The following is a 21,561-nucleotide window of genomic DNA, read 5'->3' as shown; positions in this document are numbered from 1 at the left end:
AATTCTTTTCTTTACCTGCAGCCTGCAATTTTCCTTTCGGTTCTTGCTTTTGAAAGCCATGATTATGCCTGTTGTTTTTAATAATGAATTTAAGATCACAGCCATTTCATGAAAAAGTTGCCTCTTTGGTTTATTTTTCCAGCACCTTAATTTGGTGTCTGTTAATTCCATGCACCTTACATATATAATCGATATGCATTACTGCAGACAAGAAAGTGGAGACGGGTCGAGTGAAGGGTGGAGAGAATGCTGGTTCACTTCACAGAAAACATGTTGAAGAATTTCTCTTTTTTTTAAAGCTGCTGCAATTGATCGAAATGGTATCGTCCTCGCCAACAGTGCCCGACGGTTAGAGGTTGTCAGGAATTGTATTACATACATATTTGAAAATAAATTGTTGGAAGCCAAAAAGGTAGAGATATTTACTGTTAACTAGTTACACCTTGCCTTGTGATAACAAATGATTCTTAGTTGTTACTGGACTTTGCACCCGTATCCAACACATTTTGCCAAATAGTGATCTCACTTAAACAGTCTGTGGAGCAACTGATGAGACTAGTGGGAAAACTGGAACACTGGTGCAATACAATATATTTTGTGTGATTTGTGTCAGATGAGGTTAATGCAATAGCATAGGTGGAACCCTATCTACATTGAGGTACCAGTAAGTGTGGAAAAATCATTCTACAATATCTTGGAAACACATTGGGCTTTATAGATGGTGTCGTTTTAAAATGCAGTTATTGTTGATTTTATCCAAAGACTTGTTACTTGTCTCTGAACAGTTGCTGCCTGCCATGTTGAGAGCCCTCAAGGGACGTGCTGCTCGACAATGCCTCACCCAAGAGTTGAATTTACACGTTCTGCAAAATCGAGCGGTCCTCGATCATCAACAGTTTGACTATGTTGTCCGGATGATGAACTGTGCACTACAGGTACTTTGACCAGTTTTCTTCTCGAACAACTGCATACAATTGATTATCTTTTTCAGTTCGTGTCCCTGGGCCTCTTCCTTCCACTGCTGGTGAATTTGGTACATTCATTTTTTTATTTTCTCAGTAAAGTAGCGGTACAAAGGATTCACCCTTTGCCTTGGATGGTTTGGTACAGCACAAAAGAAGATAATTTAGGCCACCGTACAAAATCCGAGCCCCATGGGGCTCGACAGATAAATGAAGCGATGTTTCTTCTGGCTGGAGTGTGTTGACCCAGGAGGCACGGCCTCGAAAATAAACAGTCCGCTGTTTAGGACTGAGATGAGAAAAAAAATCATGTTTTGAGAATCGTTGGAATTCGGTATAAAATATAGCTGTATACCCTTGAGTGTATTCAAGACTGAGTATATTTGGTCACTGTGTACATTCAGAATCCTGGAATTCCCTCTCTAACAGCATTCTCAGTCTACCTCAAGGACAGCAGTAGATTAAGTAGGCAGCTCACCGTCACCTTATGGGCAGCTACGGATTGGAAATGAAATGCCCGCTCAGCCTGCAAAGTCAACGTCCGTTGAATTAATTTAAAGAAATGATTTATAATGTGAACAGAGCTAATGATATGTTGGGACAGGAGAGTGGCACGGAGTTAAAGAATCAGCTGTGATTGAACTAAATGGCAAATCAGACATGAGGCTCTGAATGGCCCATTCTTGTTTCCATTTGTGCTTTTGCAGAAACTAGCTCTGCAAAAATATCCAGAAGAGCAAGAGTAGGCCACCAGGTCCCCCTGCAGGTCTGCTCCTGCATTCAATATGAACTGCACATCTAGGACTTCAACACGTCTTCTGTGTAGTACATGATGCAAGATCATACTGTAATACCTTGAAAATGCAATGGGCTTATAGATGCATCAGTTTAAAATGCAGTTATTATTGATTTTTTAGGAAGACTTACTACTTGCCTGTACCATTGCTGCTCGTCGTTCTTAAGAGCCCATAAAGGATATGCTGTTCACCATTGCCTCACCCAGGAGTTGAATTTCCACATTTTGCAAAACCGAGTAATCCTCGATCATCATCATCATCACAACTGTTTTTCCATTTTCATGTGGCTAATTAACCTTTTTGCTATGAAAGCTGTGATTTTCTACTTCTACCACCCTTCCAGGCAGTTTGTTTTCAGCTGCAAAGCTTTCTTGAAGTCGCAGGCTTTGCACAGGAGAATTTGCATGGAATTAGGGCTGCAAAGGTACAGTGATATGAAATTAAGGTTTTTTTAATTCTTGCAGGATTGCACACCACTGGATGAACATCTAGTTGCAGCTACTCTCCTCCCATTGGTTACAGCTTTCTGCAGAGTAAGTTTACCTGAAATGTTTGCAACATTGTCGTGACCAGAAAAACAATTTGGGAAAGTGCAAAGAAACATGCTCGCATATCCAGTCACTGCACACTGAATGAAATGTTTAAGAAAGAACTGTAGACGCTGGAAAAATCGAAGGTAGACAAAAAAATGCTGGAGAAACTCAGCAGGTGATGTATGTCCAGAGGGCAGTAGAACAAGCCATGGCAAGAGTGCAAAATGCATACATGAGCATCATACAGAGAGTGGCAAAGAGAAAATTATGCATGGGGAGGAAGACAGTTAAAGACAAACACTAGCTGAGGGGAGGAGTGAGAGCATGAAGGTTCTGCAGGGCAGGATTGAAATGTGTTGTGTGCAGATTTGAAGGAAGAGAAGAACTGTATTAGCTAAAATCAGATCTGGGGGGTGGGGGGGGCACCAACTCTAATCTGACCATAATAATTTGAAGTTATTGTGTTCTGACCACCAATGTCAATGTATGTGTATAATCGGTATGCATTTTGCTACAATAAAGGCAATTTATATACACAAAAAAAGCAATATTTAAACACAAGATGTGGCGTTGATAGGTGATGTTGAAAATAATTTCATAGATCCAAACACTCTCTCTAATTGCACAGTGTTTTAATCACATACTTCAATGATTGCAGAAACTGGGTTCTGGCGTCACACAATTTGCCTACAGCTGTGTACAGGAACATTTGGTATGGACTAACCTTCAGTTCTGGGAAGCCATGTTTTACAATGATGTACAGAACCACATCCGAGCATTGTATCTGGAAATGGAATGTGATCATCTCACAGAAACAGTAAGTAACGACCTGATCGGTGATGGGATCACATTGGGCACAGCTCATTAGTCCCTGGTTCCTTATTTAGTTTTTACTGTGACTGTGTTACATTCTAAAAGCATTGTAACTGAGATTTTGGCAGACTTGATTCTGTCCCCTGACCATTTTCATAAAATTTCAGCTTGAATGATTCGTAGCCAAATATTGTTCACATTATTCATCACAGCAATCTGATGGAGAGAAGTCAATCACAAGTGACAATGAAACCCCATGCTATTGTATTGTTAAGCAACTGACAGTGAAACCCCAGACCGCATGATGGTGAAACACCAGTCTGAACTGATATATACAGGGATGTCATGAACCCTAATTTGTGAACACATTTAATTACAGACAGTGAAACCCACTCTATGCTAATAATTACTCAAAGACATTGAAACCCCTGGCACAAGAAGAATGATATAAACACAAAAATAAAATCTGTTATAACTATGAGGTACTCGTGATGAAAGATGCTCAGATGGCTACTAGTGAACATTATGCTATTTTGTTGTTTTGAAGGGTTCTGTCAATGGTGAGCGGGAGCAGAAATCAGCACTCGGGGTGGCAGCAGAGCAATTGCGTCTGTGGCCAACCTACAGCAAAGAGAAGCAACAAGAACTGATTGATAAAGAGGAGAGCACAGTATATAGTCAGGCCATTCACTATGGTAATCGCCTCACCTACCTGCTCCTGCCACTTGACACCAGCAAGAATCGCCTTCTTCGTTCCACAGCCATTGGAGACATGGAGAGTGTCAGCAACAGTTTTGTAACAAACAGGTCAGGACTACCTCACTTTTTATTATTGCTCGTTTGTTATTCAAATGGGAACTCATTGATTGTGAAACAGCAACCTGAGCTAGTAGTCAGACTGACACAGTGAACCTCTGTTTGAGTAAGTAGCAAATTCAGACAGTGAATTATTTTGTTGTATTGAGAGAATTGAAATATACTAAACTCCATAAAGGGCACTGATTCAAATTTAAGTAGTACTCGGTCAGACAATCCTGTTTTCTCTCTGTAATTTTGGATTGTATTCGTGCAGTGACATTTGGTGTTCTGTACTGATTATTTCTTTATCTACAGTATTGCCGGCAGTGTAGCTGAGAGTTATGATACTGAAAGTGGATTTGAGGACGCGGAGACTTCTGATGTGGCAAATTCAGTCGTTCGATTCATCAACAGATTTGTGGATAAAGTATGCACGGAGAGTGGTGTCAGTAGTGACCATCTGAAAGCACTTCATGCCAATTTACCAGGTAAGCTGTAGTTTCCTGTATGGAGTGTAATCTGTGAGTAGTGCTCAGATAACAGATACTGAAACCTTGCACGTAGCCTAAAAATAAGTTGTCCTGTCCAGTAATCGGAAATGTCACCTATCCTTTTTCTCCAGAGATGCATTGTGTCTCTTGTTAGCAATCAGACTGTCCTTATTCAGAACTAACTAATGGAAGATAAGAGGATTTTAGTCCGAATAAAACCATGCTATGTTTGTCCGGAAGCCACCGTGTAGAGTGGACTTAACTCTGTATTTAACCTGTACCAATGGTTGAGATTGGTGGCTCAGAGTAAAGGGGTATTCATGGAAGAATCAGTGAAGGCTATTTAGTTTAGTTCAGAGATACAACATGGAAACGGGCCCTTCGACCTACCAAATCCACTCTGACCAGCGACCACCACACATTAGAATTATCCTACACACTAGGGACAATTTACAATCTTTACCAAAGCCAATTAACCTACAAACCTGTACATCTTTGGAGCGTGGGAGACAACCGGAGCACTCGGAGAAAACCCACACAGTCACAGGGAGAACGTACCAACTCCATAGTTGGGATCGAACCAGGGTCTCTGGTGCTGTAAGGCACCAACTCTACTGCTGTAGCCAATATGCAGTCCTATTCTTAAATATTACCATGGGCTCTAGTTTTGTCGCAAATACGAGACATATGTTTCAGTCTTATCCTTACATGCAATTATTTTTATTCTGACTGTTCTAAGTAGGGTATCCATGTCCCCTCCCAGACGCATTCAACTCATGAAATGATATTCTATCCGCCCATCTCATTCCATCATCTGACGTACAAGGTAATTGCTCTTCATTTTTGATTTTATGTTCCAATTTATGTTTTTCATTCTGCAGACATTGTACAGATGCATATTGAAACATTGGATGCTGTTCATCGAGAAAGCAAGCGCCTGCCTCCCATTCAGAAGGTGAGTATTTTGTAAGTTTATGGTAAGCTGCCTGGTCTCCATTCGGCTCTACCAGCCATTTCCAGTTCTATTTTCTCGCACAATTTGGAACCGGGGATTTCAGTTGTGTCATGTAGAGCAGAATTAAGTAGAAATTGACTATATTTCTTCAAATGACTCCTTTTGCTGGAAGCTAGGTTCAGTAAAATTAAAACAATAATCTTAGACTTGCATAAACCAATGTATTGTGAATTGTAATTATAAGGGGTTTAAAATCACTAATCTATGCTGAGCTGGGTCTTGTGCTCCTGCCACAATAAAATAAAGAAGTTGTGAATTGTTTAGCTATAGTTTCAATACTAATCCGAAAAGGAATTGAGAACAATCTCTTTGAGGTGGCGCCGAACAATGGCTGCCTCTCCAACGGTCTGTCTCGTCTTTTTCCTTCTTTGTGTTTTTAGTTTGTTGTAAAATGTATGTTTTAGTTTATCTTTAATTTTGTATTATGTGGGAAGTGGTGGGGGTGGGGGAAACTTTTTAAATCGCTTTCCTTGACAGAGATCCGACCTTTTCCGTGTCGTATCTCCATCGGCACTGCGGCCTAACATCGTGGAGCTGGCGTCCTCTTGCTAGGGATCGACCTTGGGCAGCTCCAACCGCAGGAGCCTATGGACTTACCTTCGTGGAGCTGGCGGTCCCTGTCAGGGATCGACCTCGGGAGCTCCAACCGAACGCGGGAGCCTGCGGACTTTAACATCGTGGAGCTCGTGGTCCCTGGTTAGCGACCGGCTTCGGGAGCACCTAGCCGCAGAAGCTTCAACCACCCCGATCACGGGACCTTCGATCGCCCCTACCCGGGAGCATCGATCGCCGGCTGCGGGAGCTTCAATCGCTCCGTTGCGAATGGTTTGACTCCCCCAACCGCGGGAGAAAAGGAGGAAAGAAGATAAGACTTTATTGCCTTCTCACTGGGGAATTTGGAGGAGCCGCTGTGGTGGATGTTTATGTCAAATTTTTATGTAGTTGTGTGTCTTGTTGCTTTTTTTGGTATGACTGTATGGCAAATTCCTCGTATGTTGCAAAACATACTTGGCCAATAAATTACGATTATGAGTATGATTTTATAATAGTATGCATGTTGGCTTGAAAATTAGGGCTGTAAATGATCTATTTTCGTTAGCTGGAGTAAATGCTGATAACTTGTTTTATAGCATTCTTGGAATGAGAAAGGGCCAGTAACAGTCTGCTGCTCAGTGAGGCTCGAGTTTTAAAAAGCACGGCAAAGTTAGTCCTCTGCAAACTTTTACAGGAGCACAGCAATGTAAGGAACAGACAAAGATCTGTTTGAGATTTAGAGCCAAAGACTTCTACTGTGAAGCAACTCTTTCTGAGAGCCCCCATGCTGAACTAGTGATCAAACCTCCATCCTCCAATTAACATGGGGAAAATAATGCATATCGAGAATTATGTCTGACTCATTAATGTTCCCTGTTACAAATTTTGTTTCTGCTTGCGTAATTTTCAGTCAGTAAAGTTAAAGCCAAAATCAACTTGCAGTTAAATCTCTGAAAAAAATAACGCTTGAATTATTCGAGTTGAGTAACAGGGTGGAAATGAGAATGTAGAATGGAGATTGAAATTGATTTTTTTTTTCATTATTAATGATTCATTTTGTCTCCCTCCATCTTGTTTGTTTTTAGCCTAAACTTCTGCGCCCCAGTCTACTAATTGGTGAGGACCTGGTAATGGAAGGACTGCGAGTATTTCTGGAGCCTGATGGACGGGAAGAATCAATGGGAGGTTCAGTGGGAGGTCCAAGCATCCTTCCAGCAGAGGGTGCCATTTTCCTAACCACCTACCGCATCATCTTCAAAGGGGTTCCCACAGAAACCCTGGGTAAGACTAACGTTGGAGACATGGCCAACACTCACGATCAGTGTGAATGTTGCAGAGTAGGAACTAATCGGGAAATTAATTATGTCACTTTACATGTGAAGTAATGGATTTCAAATATTTTGCGTTACAATTCAATTAATGAAATTCAGAACATAAGGGGATCGCGTTTCCCCTGGGTTAATTCCTGGAACTTCTACATTTATCAATTAAAGTTGGAAATGCATCAATTTTTGATAATAGTTTTTTCTGGTATTTTTAGCGGGGGAGCAGACTGTGATTCGCTCGTTCCCTGTTGCCTCGTTCACGAAAGACAAGAAGATTAGTCCGCATTTACGTGCAGAGCAAGAACCTCAGGATAGGCTCCAATTGCGTTCCTCCACTTTTCAGGTATGATTTACAGAGAGCGTTGGGCAATATGCATTGATCACTCATTTCCGAAACTTACAGAACTATGGGCACGCTCATTGGCCCCAGCTATGCCTGCCTCTTTGTAGGGTACTTTGAGGTGTATCGTGGCCCTATCCCTGAACTCTACCTCCGCTACATTGACAACTTCATTGGTTCGAACTCCTGCACCCATGCAGAACTCACTGACTTTATCCATTTCACCACTGCCTTCCATCCGGCACTCAAATTCACCTGGACCATTTCCGACATCTCCCTACCGTTTCTAGACCTCGCCATCTCCATCGCAGGTAACAGACTACTGACCGACATCTACTACAAACCCACTGACTCCCATGGCTATCTGGACTACACTTCTTCCCACCCTGCTTGCTGTAAGGACTCTCTCCCCTACTCCCAATTCCTCCATCTATGCCACATCTGCACCCGGATGAGGTGTTCCAAACCAGGGCATCGAAGATATCCTCATTCTTTAGGGAACGGGGGTTCCCCTCTTCGACAATAGATGAGGCTCTCACCAAGGTCTCTACATCTCGTAGCTCTGCTCTCACTCCCCATCCCCCCCACTCATAACAAGGACAGAGTCCCCCTTGTCCTCACCTTCCACCCTACCAGTCTGAAGAAGGGTCTCGACCCGAAACGTTGCCTATTCTTTCGCTCCATAGATGCTGCCTCACCCGCTGAGTTTCTCCAGCATTTTTGTCTACCTTCGATTTTTCCAGCATCTGCAGTTCTTTCTTAAACATCCTTACAGAACTGGTCTTTGTGGCTCAGTTGTTATGTTAGCATATTCACCTCTTGCATGCTCTCTGGGGTCTTGAATGAAAACTCTTAAGTTGATACTCCAGTGCAGCGTTTATGGAATGCCAGATTGCTGGAGATGCAGGCGGTTCAGAGAAGATGGTCACCTATGACTGCTTTCTCGTGACGGTGAAAGATCCCATGGGAATATTTTTGAGGAAGATGGTTCATTATTTATTATTTTTCCAATTTTATTGAATATTTTGATCAAAAAGACTAACAGACGACTTGTTTCTTACTACAAAGGTGTGTGTAAATTGATTGTGTTATGATGTATATTACAACAGTGATTATACTTCTAGAATACTTAATTTTGTACAAACTCCTTCTGGATAGCCTGAGAGGGGTGCATGAGTAGAAATGTTTTTATTCATCATGAATTGGACCATCTGGAGTTTAACATGGGCAGTTAGTATCACAAGCTTGTGTAGACAAGGAATGGCATTGGATCATTAGGAATGATATTACTGAACCCACAGTTGTATTGGTTAATTAGATATTAATGCATGTTTGCCCCTCGTGGTTGGGTGCAATTTGTTACATTGTGGATAAATCCTTTATTTGTCTTTTACTGATTTGATGACTTTGTCCTTTTTCTGCACTCTGTATAGTTCAAATAATCTACCATCATTTACAAATATATTCTCTCTTTTGCCAATTAGTTCCTTTTAATACAATTTTGTCTTATCTGCTGCTATGTTGAATTTTAATATTTTAATGTACCCCTGCAAATATATAATTTAAAAAAAATCAGGATTTGCTTGTGTCAATAGTATCAATAGAATTTTGGGGAGGGTTGGTCGGGCTGAGTGAGCAAATTGCCTGGTGATTTGTCCCTACATGCTACAGTGAGCTGCAAAAAAAGGAAGATATTTTGTATACAGACGGGGAGTAATTCAGCTGTCTCCTTCCCATTACTAGAAATCAAATTGGATTATGGATTTTGAATGTAAGAACTTTAGCAGAGGGTGCGCCATGCTAGAAAAAATAACTTATAATGCAGTTATTTACCACTTCCAACAGTTGATGAAAATAGCTTTTGATGAAGAGGTGGGATCTGAGATGGTGGAACTATTTCGGAAACACATCCACAAACTGAGATATCCGCAGTACGTGCACAGCAGCTTTGCCTTCACTGTTGGTCAGTCGGTTAAGCAGGTAATGGAGCCAAAGCAGAAGGAGAAGAATCCATCACTGAGGTGAGTTGGAGAGGTGTGTGGGAAAGCATGCACTTGTGTTGTGCTACGGGGTCTTGGTTCAGTTATACTTTATTACAACTCTGACCCAGAGAATAGCATCAGCTTATGATTCCATTTTGACCTCAATCCATATTGTCCATAATCCTTAATCATAGTCATAGAGTGATAGTGTGGAAACGGGCCCTTTGCCCACCCTGGCCAACATGTCCCAGCTACACTAGTCCCACCTACCTGCGCTTGTTCCATATCCCTCCGAACTATACATCACTCTATAAATTTGGACAGAAAAATGGATAAAATGTTTAGGGGATATAAAGTCTGTTTAGCTCTCTGGCTCTTGTACTCCTCGGTTTTTGTTGATGAAACTGATTCCCCCCCCCCCCCCCCCCCCCCCCCCCCCCCCCCCCCATAAGGCTGCATAAAGATAAGCCAGGTTAGGTTAAAGCCTTAACCCCTATGGTTCAGTGTAATACATCTGCAAGATCAACACTGGCTGTTTTGTACACTGATGATTTCATAATAAATAGATGACAGAAATTATTTCCTTTGAAATTAAAATGAGCTGTGATTCAATCTGTACAGAACCATGTCCAAGAATATCATGAAGAATGCAAAGAAAACAATTGGGAGGCAGTATGTCACCAGGAAAAAGTTCACACCTCCAACACTGGACCAACGGGGCATTCCTGCGCATGGTGACAATTTAGACCAAATTTCTGGTACGTGCTTTATTTGCACGAATGGATAGTGATTTGTCTCTCTGGGAATCTGAATGGTATGTGTTATGTGGCCAGTCCTTGCCCACTGTGAGGGATGACGCAGGTCTGGTGGTCAATCCCCATTATATGAGGGAGCAGCACCAGCAAGTCTGAATGGACAGCAGAAGTCTTTGGAAGTCGGTTATGTTAGCAAAACCCAGGAAACTGATCATCATTAATGAAAATATATTACTCGGGTTCTAGTATCGGGGCACTTAGATACAACAGGATGTAACTAGTAGCGTGGATAGGGGAGAACCAGTGGATGTGGTGTATCTGGACTTCCAGAAGGCTTTCGACAAGGTCCCACATAAGAAATTAGTATACAAACTTAAAGCACAAGGCATTGGGGGTTCAGTATTGATGTGGATAGAGAACTGGCTGGCAAACAGGAAGCAAAGAGTAGGAGTAAACGGGTCCTTTTCACAATGGCAGGCAGTGACTAGTGGGGTACCCCAAGGCTCAGTACTGGGACCCCAGCTATTTACAATATGTATTAATGATCTGGATGAGGGAATTGAAGGCAATATCTCCAAGTTTGCGGATGACACTAAGCTGGGGGGCAGTGTTAGCTGTGAGGAGGATGCTAGGAGACTGCAGGGTGACTTTGGATAGGCTGGGTGAGTGGGCAAATGTTTGGCAGATGCAGTATAATGTGGATAAATGTGAGGTTATCCATTTTGGTGGCAAAAACAGGAAAGCAGACTATTATCTAAATGGTGGCTGATTGGGAAAGGGGGAGATGTAGCGAGACCTGGGTGTCATGGTACACCAGTCATTGAAGGTAGGCATGCAGGTGCAGCAGGCAGTAAAGAAAGCGAATGGTATGTTAGCTTTCATTGCAAAAGGATTTGAGTATAGGAGCAGAGAGGTTCTACTGCAGTTGTACAGGGTCTTGGTGAGACCACACCTGTAGTATTGCGTAGAGTTTTGGTCTCCAAATCTGAGGAGGAAGGACATTATTGCCATAGAGGGAGTGCAGAGACGGTTCACCAGACTGATTCCTGGGATGTCAGGACTGTCTTATGAAGAAAGACTGGATAGACTTGGTTTATACTCTCTAGAATTTAGAAGATTGAGAGGGGATCTTATAGAAACTTACAAAATTCTTAAGGGGTTGGACAGGCTAGATGCAGGAAGATTGTTCCCGATGTTAGGGAAGTCCAGGACAAGGGGTCACAGCTTAAGGATAAAGGGGAAATCCTTTAAAACCGAGATGAGAAGAACTTTTTTCACGCAGAGAGTGGTGAATCTCTGGAACTCTCTGCCACAGAGGGTAGTTGAGGCCAGTTCATTGGCTATATTTAAGAGGGAGTTAGATGTGGCCCTTGTGGCTAAGGGGATCAGGGGGTATGGAGAGAAGGCAGGTACGGGATACTGAGTTGGATGATCAGCCATGATCATATTGAATGGCGGTGCAGGCTCGAAGGGCCGAATGGCCTACTCCTGCACCTAATTTCTATGTTTCTATGTTTCTAACATGGTTTTATGGAAGTTGGTTATGTTTGACAAATATGGGAGCTTTTGAGGAAGTAACAAGAAGGGAAGATGAGACTGGAATGTTAAATGGCACACTGTAAATCACAACTCAAAATGTAAGTACGTATGTATCACAGGATTGGAGTTGTACCTTATGTTGGGCTGGTAGAAATAAAAGGATATTTTTAGGTTGGTAGGCTAGTACTTGGGGTTGCAATTTCTAATTGCAGCTATTTCTGATCTGGAATAATCACTTGGGCAGAAGAAGGGAGAGCTCTATTGTTTGTCACCAATTTAGAGCTGGGTTGAAAAGTGATTTATCAGGAGTCATTTGAATGTGCATAAAACATTAGAAACGTGTTAAGTAAATGAAAAAAATAGAACGGAGGATATAAATTGAAGATTTTAACTTGATAAATGTGAGAAATGGCATTTGTTGGACCTAGTTCATGAAGCAGAAAATCAACAAGGGGGTAATGCAAACAGTTGGTGAGAGGATGAACCTGGGGAAAGCAAATAATTGTTGTAATAATTGCTGCTCATGGTTTGGTGTGAGGAAGTCTTCTTACAATTTTACAGAGCTTTAGTGTGACTGTCTCGAGTGTCTTGTGCAGTTTTTGTGTTCACACCTAAAGGAGGATATACCTATGAGGTATAAATTGAGGTGTAAATTTTCTAGACCAATTCAGTCATCATGCCAGAAATATGAGGACAGATCCAGTAGAACTGTTCTAGAGCTTAGAAAAACAACATAGGCTCTTTGTTTTGGCAGAAGAACTGGAGAACATGGTATTGGGAGAAGGGGTTAGCCTTTTAAGACGCGTAAGAAGAAGCTTCAGAATTAGCTCATATCAAAAAAAATGTTTGAGGTTTAGCGAAATGAGTGAGAAAAGTGGATGGATGTGGAGTCTTGCTCATGATTTAAAGTGGAAGAGCAGCGTCTTGACATTGTAGGATGTGCTCCGACTTTTGTGTTTTGCTGAAGGAGCTGCAGGAAAAGGGGCATGTTACTGAAGGGACGTCATATTGTTGGAGTACAGCAAATTCAGATGTCTCATTCTGTATTGGCATTGCCTTGTCAGAGGAGTAATAGTTCTGCACAGCGGCAGGTGAAATGCAGTGAAATATTGACAGTGCCCCTCTTTTCAAGTACCCAGGAAAGTTCATGCTGTTTAAGGAGCACTCTTGATATATATCTGTATGCAGCTACCATTCTTACCAATTTATGACTTTTTTTTTTGTAGTTTCAGATGAGATGGAGCAAAGTGCATTGACGCTTTCCAGCACAATTAGATCATCAGATAAGTCAACCATGAGTCACATGATAGAGCGAGCTTGTTGCCGTGACTATCAGCGCCTCGGCTTGGGCACGCTCAGTAATAGTTTGACGCGGTCAAAGAATGAACCATTCCGTATAACAACAGTAAATCGCATGTATGGTGTCTGCAGGAGGTGAGTTTGCCAATCATCCCAATTAGGTACAGAAACACTCAAGCCATGTTATTTTATGAAACAAATTCAGAAGTTGACCAAACGGAATTTCTCCGATGGGATGAGATCGAGGTTGCTGTGGTGATAAACTATGAAGGAAATAACCTGCTGGATGGAATGATTTAGAAGGATATTAAAATTCAAGACCTGCTGAAATTTACTTGATGTCTGAAAGGAAGGGAAAACATAATTTGTTCCAGCACCAAATATGGCGAATGATAAAGTGCATCTGTGACTGCTGTTGCATAGAGAGCATGTACAGTGCCCTCCATACACAGACCCATCATTTATTTATTTGCTTCTGTACTCCACAATTTGAGATTTGTAATAGAAAAAATCACATATGGTTAAAGTGCACATTGTCAGATTTTATTAAAAGCCATTCACACATTTTGGTTCCACCATGTAGAAATTACAGCTGTGTTTATGCATAGTCCCCCATTTCAAGGCACCATAATGTTTGTGACACATGGCTTCACAGGTGTTTGTAATTGCTCGGTGTGTTTAAATGCCTCCTTAATGCAGGTATAAAAGAGCTCTCAGTACCTAGTCTTTCCTCCAGTCTTTCCATCACCTTTGGAAGCTTTTATTGCTGTTTATCAACACGAGGACCAAAGTTGTGGCAATGAAAGTCCAAGAAACCATTATGAGACTGAGAAACAAGAATAAAACTGTTAGAGACATCAGCCAAACCTTAGGCTTACCAAAATCAAGTTTGGAATATCATTAAGAAGAAAAAGAGCACTGTTGAGCTTACTATTCGCAAAGGGACCGGTGCGCCAAGGAAGACTTCCACAGCTGATGACAAAATAATTCTCTCCATGATAAAGCAAAATCCCCAAACACCTGTTCGACAGATCAGAAACACTCTTCAGGAGTCAGGTGTGGATTTGTTAATGAACACTGTCCACAGAAGACTTCATGAAAAGAAATGCAGAGGCTACACTACAAGATGCAAACCACTGGTTAACCTGTTAAATGTATAAAAATGGCCTTTATTAAATTCTGACAATGTGTACTTTAACCACATGTGATTTTTTTCTATTACAAATCTCAAATTGTGGAGTGCAGTGGCAAATAAATAAATGATGGGTCTTTGTCCCAAACATGGTGGGCACTGTATCATTAATGATATTGCTTTGTCTAAAAGCTTAACTGTACTGCGAACTTGACAGCATGAAATTTGGTTAACCCACTATTTTCCCCTTTCAGTTATCCCAGCCTCCTGATTATCCCACAGACGATACAAGATAGCACGATGCAACGCATTTCACGGTGTTATAGACAGAACCGCTTCCCTGTTGTGTGTTGGAAGAATTCACGCTCTAAGTCAGTGCTTCTGCGATCAGCTGGACTGCATGGAAAGAGTGTTGTTGGCTTCTTCAAATCTCAGAATGCACCAACTGCAGGTACTAACCACAGTGTCATACTGAGGGAGGGCTGTGCCGCTACTCCATGTGGGATACTTTTTCAGAATTACAGTTAGTGGAACCTGGAATGTTGCAAGCATTATGCAATTGCTACAGTTGGGATGTGTGTGCCATAGGAACTTAACCATAAGAAGTATAAGCGAGTTTGGTATTCCGAAAAACGCAAGGAATCGTGGGATTTGTCAAAGGACACTCGCTATAAAGAAAAATCGAGCGAAGCGCTGACTGTATAACCTGTATAAATTCTTATCGTTTTTCATGATTTATGTGTAAAAATGAGGAAAGTGGGTGCCAGATAGCGGGAGAGCAGGGTGTAACAGCGAGATAGAGGGGGCAGATGTGAGTGGGAGACGGGGGGGTGGGGGGGCAGACTGATCCGGCGAAAGCCGAGCACCAGCCATCAATGGAGACGCACACAAAGCACTGCAGCAACTCAGTGGGACAGGCAGCATCCCCATAGAAAAGGAATGGGTGACTTTTCAGGTTGAAACACTTCTCCAGAGATGTTGCCTGACCCGCCAAGCCACCGCAGCCCCCCGTTTACATCCCCGCCGATGACCGGCGTTCAGCCCCCGCCAGCTCCAAGGGGGCTAACCGACAGCCACTTGACAAAGCGAGAGGCGTAGCCGACGGTCCCCGGCCCGTCGGGGAATGGGCCCCTGGTAGCCAGAGCCAGAACCAGAACCAGCCCCCCCCTCCGCACCGGCTGCAAGTCCGTGGCTGCCACCACTCCAGGCCAGACCCCCACCAGTCCAGGGCTGCCGGCCAACCCAGCTGAACAGGTAGAGCCGAGCTGGAGCCAGCGCCTCCCCCTCTCGCTGGCTGCAAGTCCGGGGCCACCCCGGACACCCCCTGACAGGGACGCCACACCCAAGAGGGGATGGGGACGGGGACGGGGACTGCCCAGCAGCAACTCAACTGCGCCAGAGACCCGGGCCTGGCCACGGACGAAAATTAGGCCTGCACACAATGCAGTACCACAGCTGCCGAGAATGTTTATAGCGAGTGACCTATGACCCGGGCATGCACAATAATGACTCATTGAAATTATGGGTGTGTCTGCACTGAACTATTGAGGAAGTGGTTTGAGACTATTATAGATTGTAATTAGTTATAGTAAAAGGAACAGGTATTCCAATGTCGAGTACACACATGTAACAGCCTACAGGCAGTGAGTGCTAAATATTTAGAGTGAAATAGACAATGGAATGGAATTTGTGCAGGTGTTTCCCCATTCATTGAGTGTTTTTTATTGACCAGGTTTTATTTGCAATTTTTTTTATCAGATTATGTTATCTGTTCTCACCCCAATTTGAGTCTATGTAACTATAGCTGTTCAAATTTCTTGAAGGTGCTTTTAAGAAACATTTTTCTATTTCAGGACCTTCGCAGACAGACTCCACCAGTTTAGAGCAAGAGAAGTATCTCCAGGCAGTGATCAATTCCATGCCACACTATGCAGACACGGGTGGGCGCAACACTCTCAGTGGCTTCACTTCTGCTCACATGCACAGCTCAGGTTTGTGAGATTTTCCTTTTTGTTAAGAAATTATCAGTGGAGTAAGATGTGGATTGGTTGCATCTGGAAGAGAGTAAAGAGTCAGGAGTGCTTCATTGTCATTTGTACTGAAACTGAATAATTCAATTCTTACTTGCAGCAGCACAATAGGTTTGTAAACACAGTACTCAATAGATAACTTTTTTTTTTAAAGTTCAACAAATAAAAAAACACCAATATAGTGCAAATTAAAACAAAGCCTGAAATCCCTAATGCAACCAAGGTAGTTGGAAGTTTAGTTGGTGTTTGTAGTTTTCAGTAGCCTGATGGATGTTGGGAAGAAGCTGTTCCTTAACCCTGAAGGTCACAGTTTTCAGGCTCCTATATCTTCTTCCAGATGGCAGGAGTGAAATGAGAGCATAGCCTGAGTGGTTTGAGTCCTTAATGATGCTGGCTATGTTTTTGAGGCAACATCTCCCATAGATCCTTTCTTTAGTGGGGTGGTCAGTACCTGTGAGACAGTGTCCACCACTTTTATAATCTTCATTCATGGGCATTTGAGTTACTGAACCAGACCGTGATGCAACTAAGTCACAATGCTCTCTACTGAACACCTTTTGAGGTTCAAGAGAGTATTTGTCGACATATCAAATCTCCATAATCTTCGAAGGAAGTAGAAGTGTAGAAAAGCTTGCTTTATGATTGCATCAAAGTGTTGAGCCCAAACTGACCTTCAGAGATATGTTCGCCCAGGAACTTGAAGTTGTTGACTCTCCACAACCCACCTGTTGATGATGACAGGTTTGTGGATCCTCGGTCTGCCTCTACTAAAGTCAACAATCTACTCCTTGGCTTTACTGATGTTGAGAGCAAGATTATTGGTCTGGCACCATTCAATCCAACGATTGATATCCCTCCTATACTCTGACTCTTCATTACCTGGAATTCATCCAATAATGATGGTGCCATCTGCTCCTTTAAAGATGGAGTTGAAACTATGTCTGACTACACAGTCATGGATATACAGTGAGTAGAACAAGGTACTGAGCACAGAGCCTTGGGTGCCTCTATGCTGATGGTTATGGAGGAGGAAGTGTTGTTGATAATTTGTACCAATTGTGTTCTGTTGTTGAGGGCGTCGAGAATCCAGTTGCAAAGGGATGCACAGAGACCCAGTTTCCTGACATTGGTAACAAGTTTGGAGGGGATGATGGTGTTGAACTCTGAGCCGTAGTCGATGAACAACAGCCTGATGTATGTGTTTTTATTGTCCAAGTGATCCAGTGCAGAGTGGAGAGCCAGAGATATGGCATCTCCCATTGATCTATTGTGGTGGTCGACAAATTGTAGTGGGGTCAGATTCTTGCTAAGGTAGGAGTTGATATGCGCCATAATCAATCTCACGTACTTCATTACCACGGACATTAGTGCACCGGGCGGTAGTCGTTGAGCCATGTTATCTTATGGTATAACTGCAAGTTATGCCAAAACATGCTAATTGCTAAGCAATAGACAAACTGCAGAAGGAACTCCAGTGAGTCAGGCAGCATCTATGGAGGGAAATGGATGGGTGACGTTTTGCATTACTGTTTGGCTAGTCTCGGGATGCCTTTGATTCTGGTCAATCTTCATAATCTCTAATATTACTCCAGTTTGTGTTGATGTACTTCTGCCTCCCAACAATCCAACTGTGTCCAAGGCCAAGAATTTCCTGATCCTGTACTTTTAATTTTACATACTCCAAAATTGGCCTCCTCGCTATTTAAAATGCCATGTTTATGTAGAATGCAAAAGTAAGGATGTGTTATTGAAGTTGAATGAAGTCCTTCAGTTACGTAACAGTTGGCGTATTTGGAGATGCTGCATGTGGATTCTCTCAATGCTGATTGGCATGAATGACGCGTATAAAGGGAGATTGAGCTTTTCTGGCCACTGGCTCACACTCAACACTTGTAAATTATCCTTCTGTTTCCCTGCTGGTTTCAACCTTTCTCTGACGTGGCCTGCTAAATTATAAGGGAAATCTACTTGACCTGGCGGAGTGGAGGATGGGCTGAATGGCCTAATTCTATCACTTATGAGCTTATAACCTGTTTCGTGGTTTTGTTTTTGGTTCCTTCATTGGATTTCTATCCTTTTCTATTCTTGGGAATCTGTTCTTGACCTATCTCTTGTAATGTTCTGTAGACTCATCTGATAAACAGAGGCAGCCAAAGATTGGTGTACTGATAAAACAGGTGATGGGTGGAAAGGAAGATGTGCCGAGTACTTTCAGTCGCGGAGGTGAGAATCGCTGAATCCCTGAAGCATGCACATAATTGGTGATTTATCCTTAAGAATCCTATTCTTCAAATCTGCCTTCTGAACTGAAACACCCTTACAGCAGGATCAATGGGAGAGAGGTGCAGCTGTTGGCGTTGATGCTTTAGTCAGCAGTGGCCCTAAATCTGCTCCTAACAGACTAAACCAACTCGACAAAAGTACTGGGTTACGGCAGACCAACAAAATCTTTGAGAGTAAATAGAGGTGGGAAACAGGCACGTTTGGGAGTTTTGCACTAGGAAGCAATGGCTCACATTGAAATTTACAATATTAACCATATAACCATATAATATTAAGGAAGAACTCTGAGCTCATTAACGCAGCACCTAAGTAATGCCAAACAAAAATAGTACTGGGAAATGCATTTTAATCTCCCACCCTGGGCCTTCATGGAAAGTTCCCAGGTCCACTCAAATTGCTGAGAGTGCCCTCTAAAATAATTGGTATTAGTGTTGTAAAGACTAAATGGATAGAACTGCTCCATCCTGGAGAGAAGTGGGTATAATTTCCCTGTATGGGACTAGTGCGCTCTGTTAGAGAAGGGTCTCAACCCAAAACGTTACCCATACCTTCTCTACAGAGATGCTGCCTGTCCCGCTGAGTTACTCCAGCATTTTGTGTCTGCCTGTTCTAGACTGAAATGGGTTTTGCAATGTCTTGTATTAGACTATAATGAATAACAATGTGCTGCTAGCGGTGTCAGTGCAATGCCAAACCATTGCGTGTTATGTTAATTGAGACTGGTATGTCTGACCTGTGCAGTTAATTAATTCTGAGTGTGTCACTGGTTTTAACTATTATGTGACATGTCTAATTCCTGGAGAAAGTTCAACTACTTAATTTTATGCTGTGCCTTCTCAGTATTAGGAAACAGAGCCAGAGTCATCACTCTGGCAAATCCAAGGGCCACATTGAAGGGGAGAGAAAGCCCTCAAGGTATAGTATTGAGCACAAGGACAATAACCCATATTACCCTTGTGTTTGAAAGGGCTAACAAGAATAAGCGAAGGCAAGAAATGATCTGCTTCGGCATGTAGAAACTGATATTGCCTGTTCTAACACCTTTAACAGCCTGTTGCACTCTCTTGACTAAATTAGTTATGGCTTAAGCCTTTGCTCAGCAGCAAATACAGCTGCAAGAGATGAATATCCTGACATTTACCATATCTGTGTACAATGATTATCCCATAACTATTTCAGGTATGATATAATCCATAATATATTAAAAAATCTTGCATCTGCATGCAGCCTGCACCTTGCAGTGTTGACCTTTCCCATTATAATGTTGTCTGGATAAGCATGACCTCTCAAATCACATTTCTTCTGGTGCATCACCATCAATATTCCAGGTTTTTGAAGTGGGGTCACCATTAATCAGAAATTTAAATTCACCGATACTGTGGTCACGGGAACGGAATATTGGTTGGATATTTTTGGTAACTCTTCTTGACCCTCCAGTCTCTTTCCAACACCTGCCTTCTACAAGGCACAAATCGAGAGAATAGAATACTCTCCCCCTGCCTGTATATGGGTAGCTCCACCATCCAAGAAGATCTACACAATCCAGGATAACCCAGAGGATGCTTGTCATCCCCTCTGCATTTGCACGTGTAACATTTACATTGTGTATTGTAGTTACTTTACAAGATCACAGTATTTATAAAGTACCACCCTCTACCACCAAAAAGACAAGAGCATCAGATTCATGGAAACACTACCAGTCTGCAGTGGGAAGCATTGTGCTTATTTTAGAGTCAGTGGGCTTGTGTTTGTACTCCACCATCCTGACTTGGAAATATATCATTCAGTAATTCCTTTAATTTAATTGAGTCTGAACTTTAGAATCCTCCACCCAAAATCACTGAAATGTCTTCACCCAAAAGATTACAGTGATTCAATAAGTGGCTCACCAATGCTTTCTCTAAGCAAAATATGGATAGAGATAAATGTTAGACATGCCAGTGACTACTTTTGTTCATAAATAATTAATAAAATAATTAATAAAAGGTTTTTTGATAAGTCTTCCCTATATGCTCTCCGGTGCTTTTTAATAATTAATACGGACACCAGAGCTGTTCACATCAACATGATTTAGGCTAGGCTCAATGCATGTATAACATGCCTCTTGCTGTGATTCCTCCATGTTGCTTTGAAATTTAATGACCTGATTAATTTGCAATGCTGCTTTTAAAAAAATTGCGTATCTGTTGTCCTCATTTAAACTTTTTTCCCCCCAAGATGTCTAAGATCTCTTGATCCATTATCATAGTATTCTACAAGAACACCACCTCATATTTTGCTTGGTAACCTACAACCCAAAGGCATGAACATTGAATTCTCCAATTTCAACTAAATCCCTGCCCCACCCTTTACATTCCCTTCCATCACGCGCACAATTTCTCCAATGTACGCATGTATTTCTCACCATCTCTGCCACCCTTTCCTCTCCTCCTGCTCATCGCCCACCCCTCTCTACCCCATTTTCCTTTTATCACCCCTTTTCCCCTCCCCTCTTTCCCGTAATCCTCGACTTATATCCTCCCCTCTGGCTTTACGTCATTTCTCCTCTTCCTTTCTGTCTGACACTCCATTTCACCTCTAGGCTTTGTCACTATCTCCACACATCTGCCAATCACATCCTTTCACCGGTATCCACTTATCACGTGCCAGGATTTGTCTTACCCCATCTCTCTTTTCCAGCTTCTTCCCCCCCCCCACTACATCAACCAGAAGAAGAGTCCCAACCCAAATGATAATTTGATCGTTTCCCTCCACAGATACTGCCTGACCTGCTGAGAATCTCTGTTTTTTGTTCAGATTCCACCAATTGCAGTCTATTGTTTCTCCATCATAAGTTCAAATTTAATAGTAAGATTAAACGAGAATTTACCAGTTTGAAGTTTGATCTGTATTTTATGAGGAGTTACGATGAGGGATTACGTGAAGAACCCCGC

General features: G+C 42.3%; 1 protein-coding gene across 4 annotated transcripts in view; it reads left to right on the top strand.

The window, feature by feature from the left end:
- sbf1 (SET binding factor 1) overlaps positions 1 to 21,561 on the top strand; it is a 135,903-nt gene that overhangs the window by 89,041 nt on the left and 25,301 nt on the right. Inside the window, exons 15-30 of one of the 4 annotated variants that reach the window (XM_055653207.1) lie at positions 300 to 412; positions 786 to 935; positions 2,224 to 2,292; positions 2,951 to 3,109; positions 3,653 to 3,912; positions 4,219 to 4,391; positions 5,276 to 5,349; positions 7,029 to 7,224; positions 7,484 to 7,611; positions 9,454 to 9,629; positions 10,212 to 10,348; positions 13,111 to 13,318; positions 14,570 to 14,766; positions 16,169 to 16,306; positions 18,473 to 18,568; positions 19,469 to 19,543. In XM_055653207.1, the coding sequence (XP_055509182.1) occupies positions 300 to 412; positions 786 to 935; positions 2,224 to 2,292; positions 2,951 to 3,109; positions 3,653 to 3,912; positions 4,219 to 4,391; positions 5,276 to 5,349; positions 7,029 to 7,224; positions 7,484 to 7,611; positions 9,454 to 9,629; positions 10,212 to 10,348; positions 13,111 to 13,318; positions 14,570 to 14,766; positions 16,169 to 16,306; positions 18,473 to 18,568; positions 19,469 to 19,543 (2,349 nt within the window). The remainder of the gene's footprint in view (positions 1 to 299; positions 413 to 785; positions 936 to 2,223; positions 2,293 to 2,950; positions 3,110 to 3,652; positions 3,913 to 4,218; positions 4,392 to 5,275; positions 5,350 to 7,028; positions 7,225 to 7,483; positions 7,612 to 9,453; positions 9,630 to 10,211; positions 10,349 to 13,110; positions 13,319 to 14,569; positions 14,767 to 16,168; positions 16,307 to 18,472; positions 18,569 to 19,468; positions 19,544 to 21,561) is intronic. The other 3 variants (XM_055653209.1, XM_055653208.1, XM_055653210.1) reach the window with 3 other exon arrangements.

Source organism: Leucoraja erinacea, chromosome 22 (genome assembly GCF_028641065.1).
Source record: "Leucoraja erinacea ecotype New England chromosome 22, Leri_hhj_1, whole genome shotgun sequence".
Taxonomy (NCBI): domain Eukaryota; kingdom Metazoa; phylum Chordata; class Chondrichthyes; order Rajiformes; family Rajidae; genus Leucoraja; species Leucoraja erinaceus.
The sequence above is the reverse complement of the archived record's forward strand: the minus strand, read 5'-3'. Positions and strand labels throughout refer to the sequence as shown.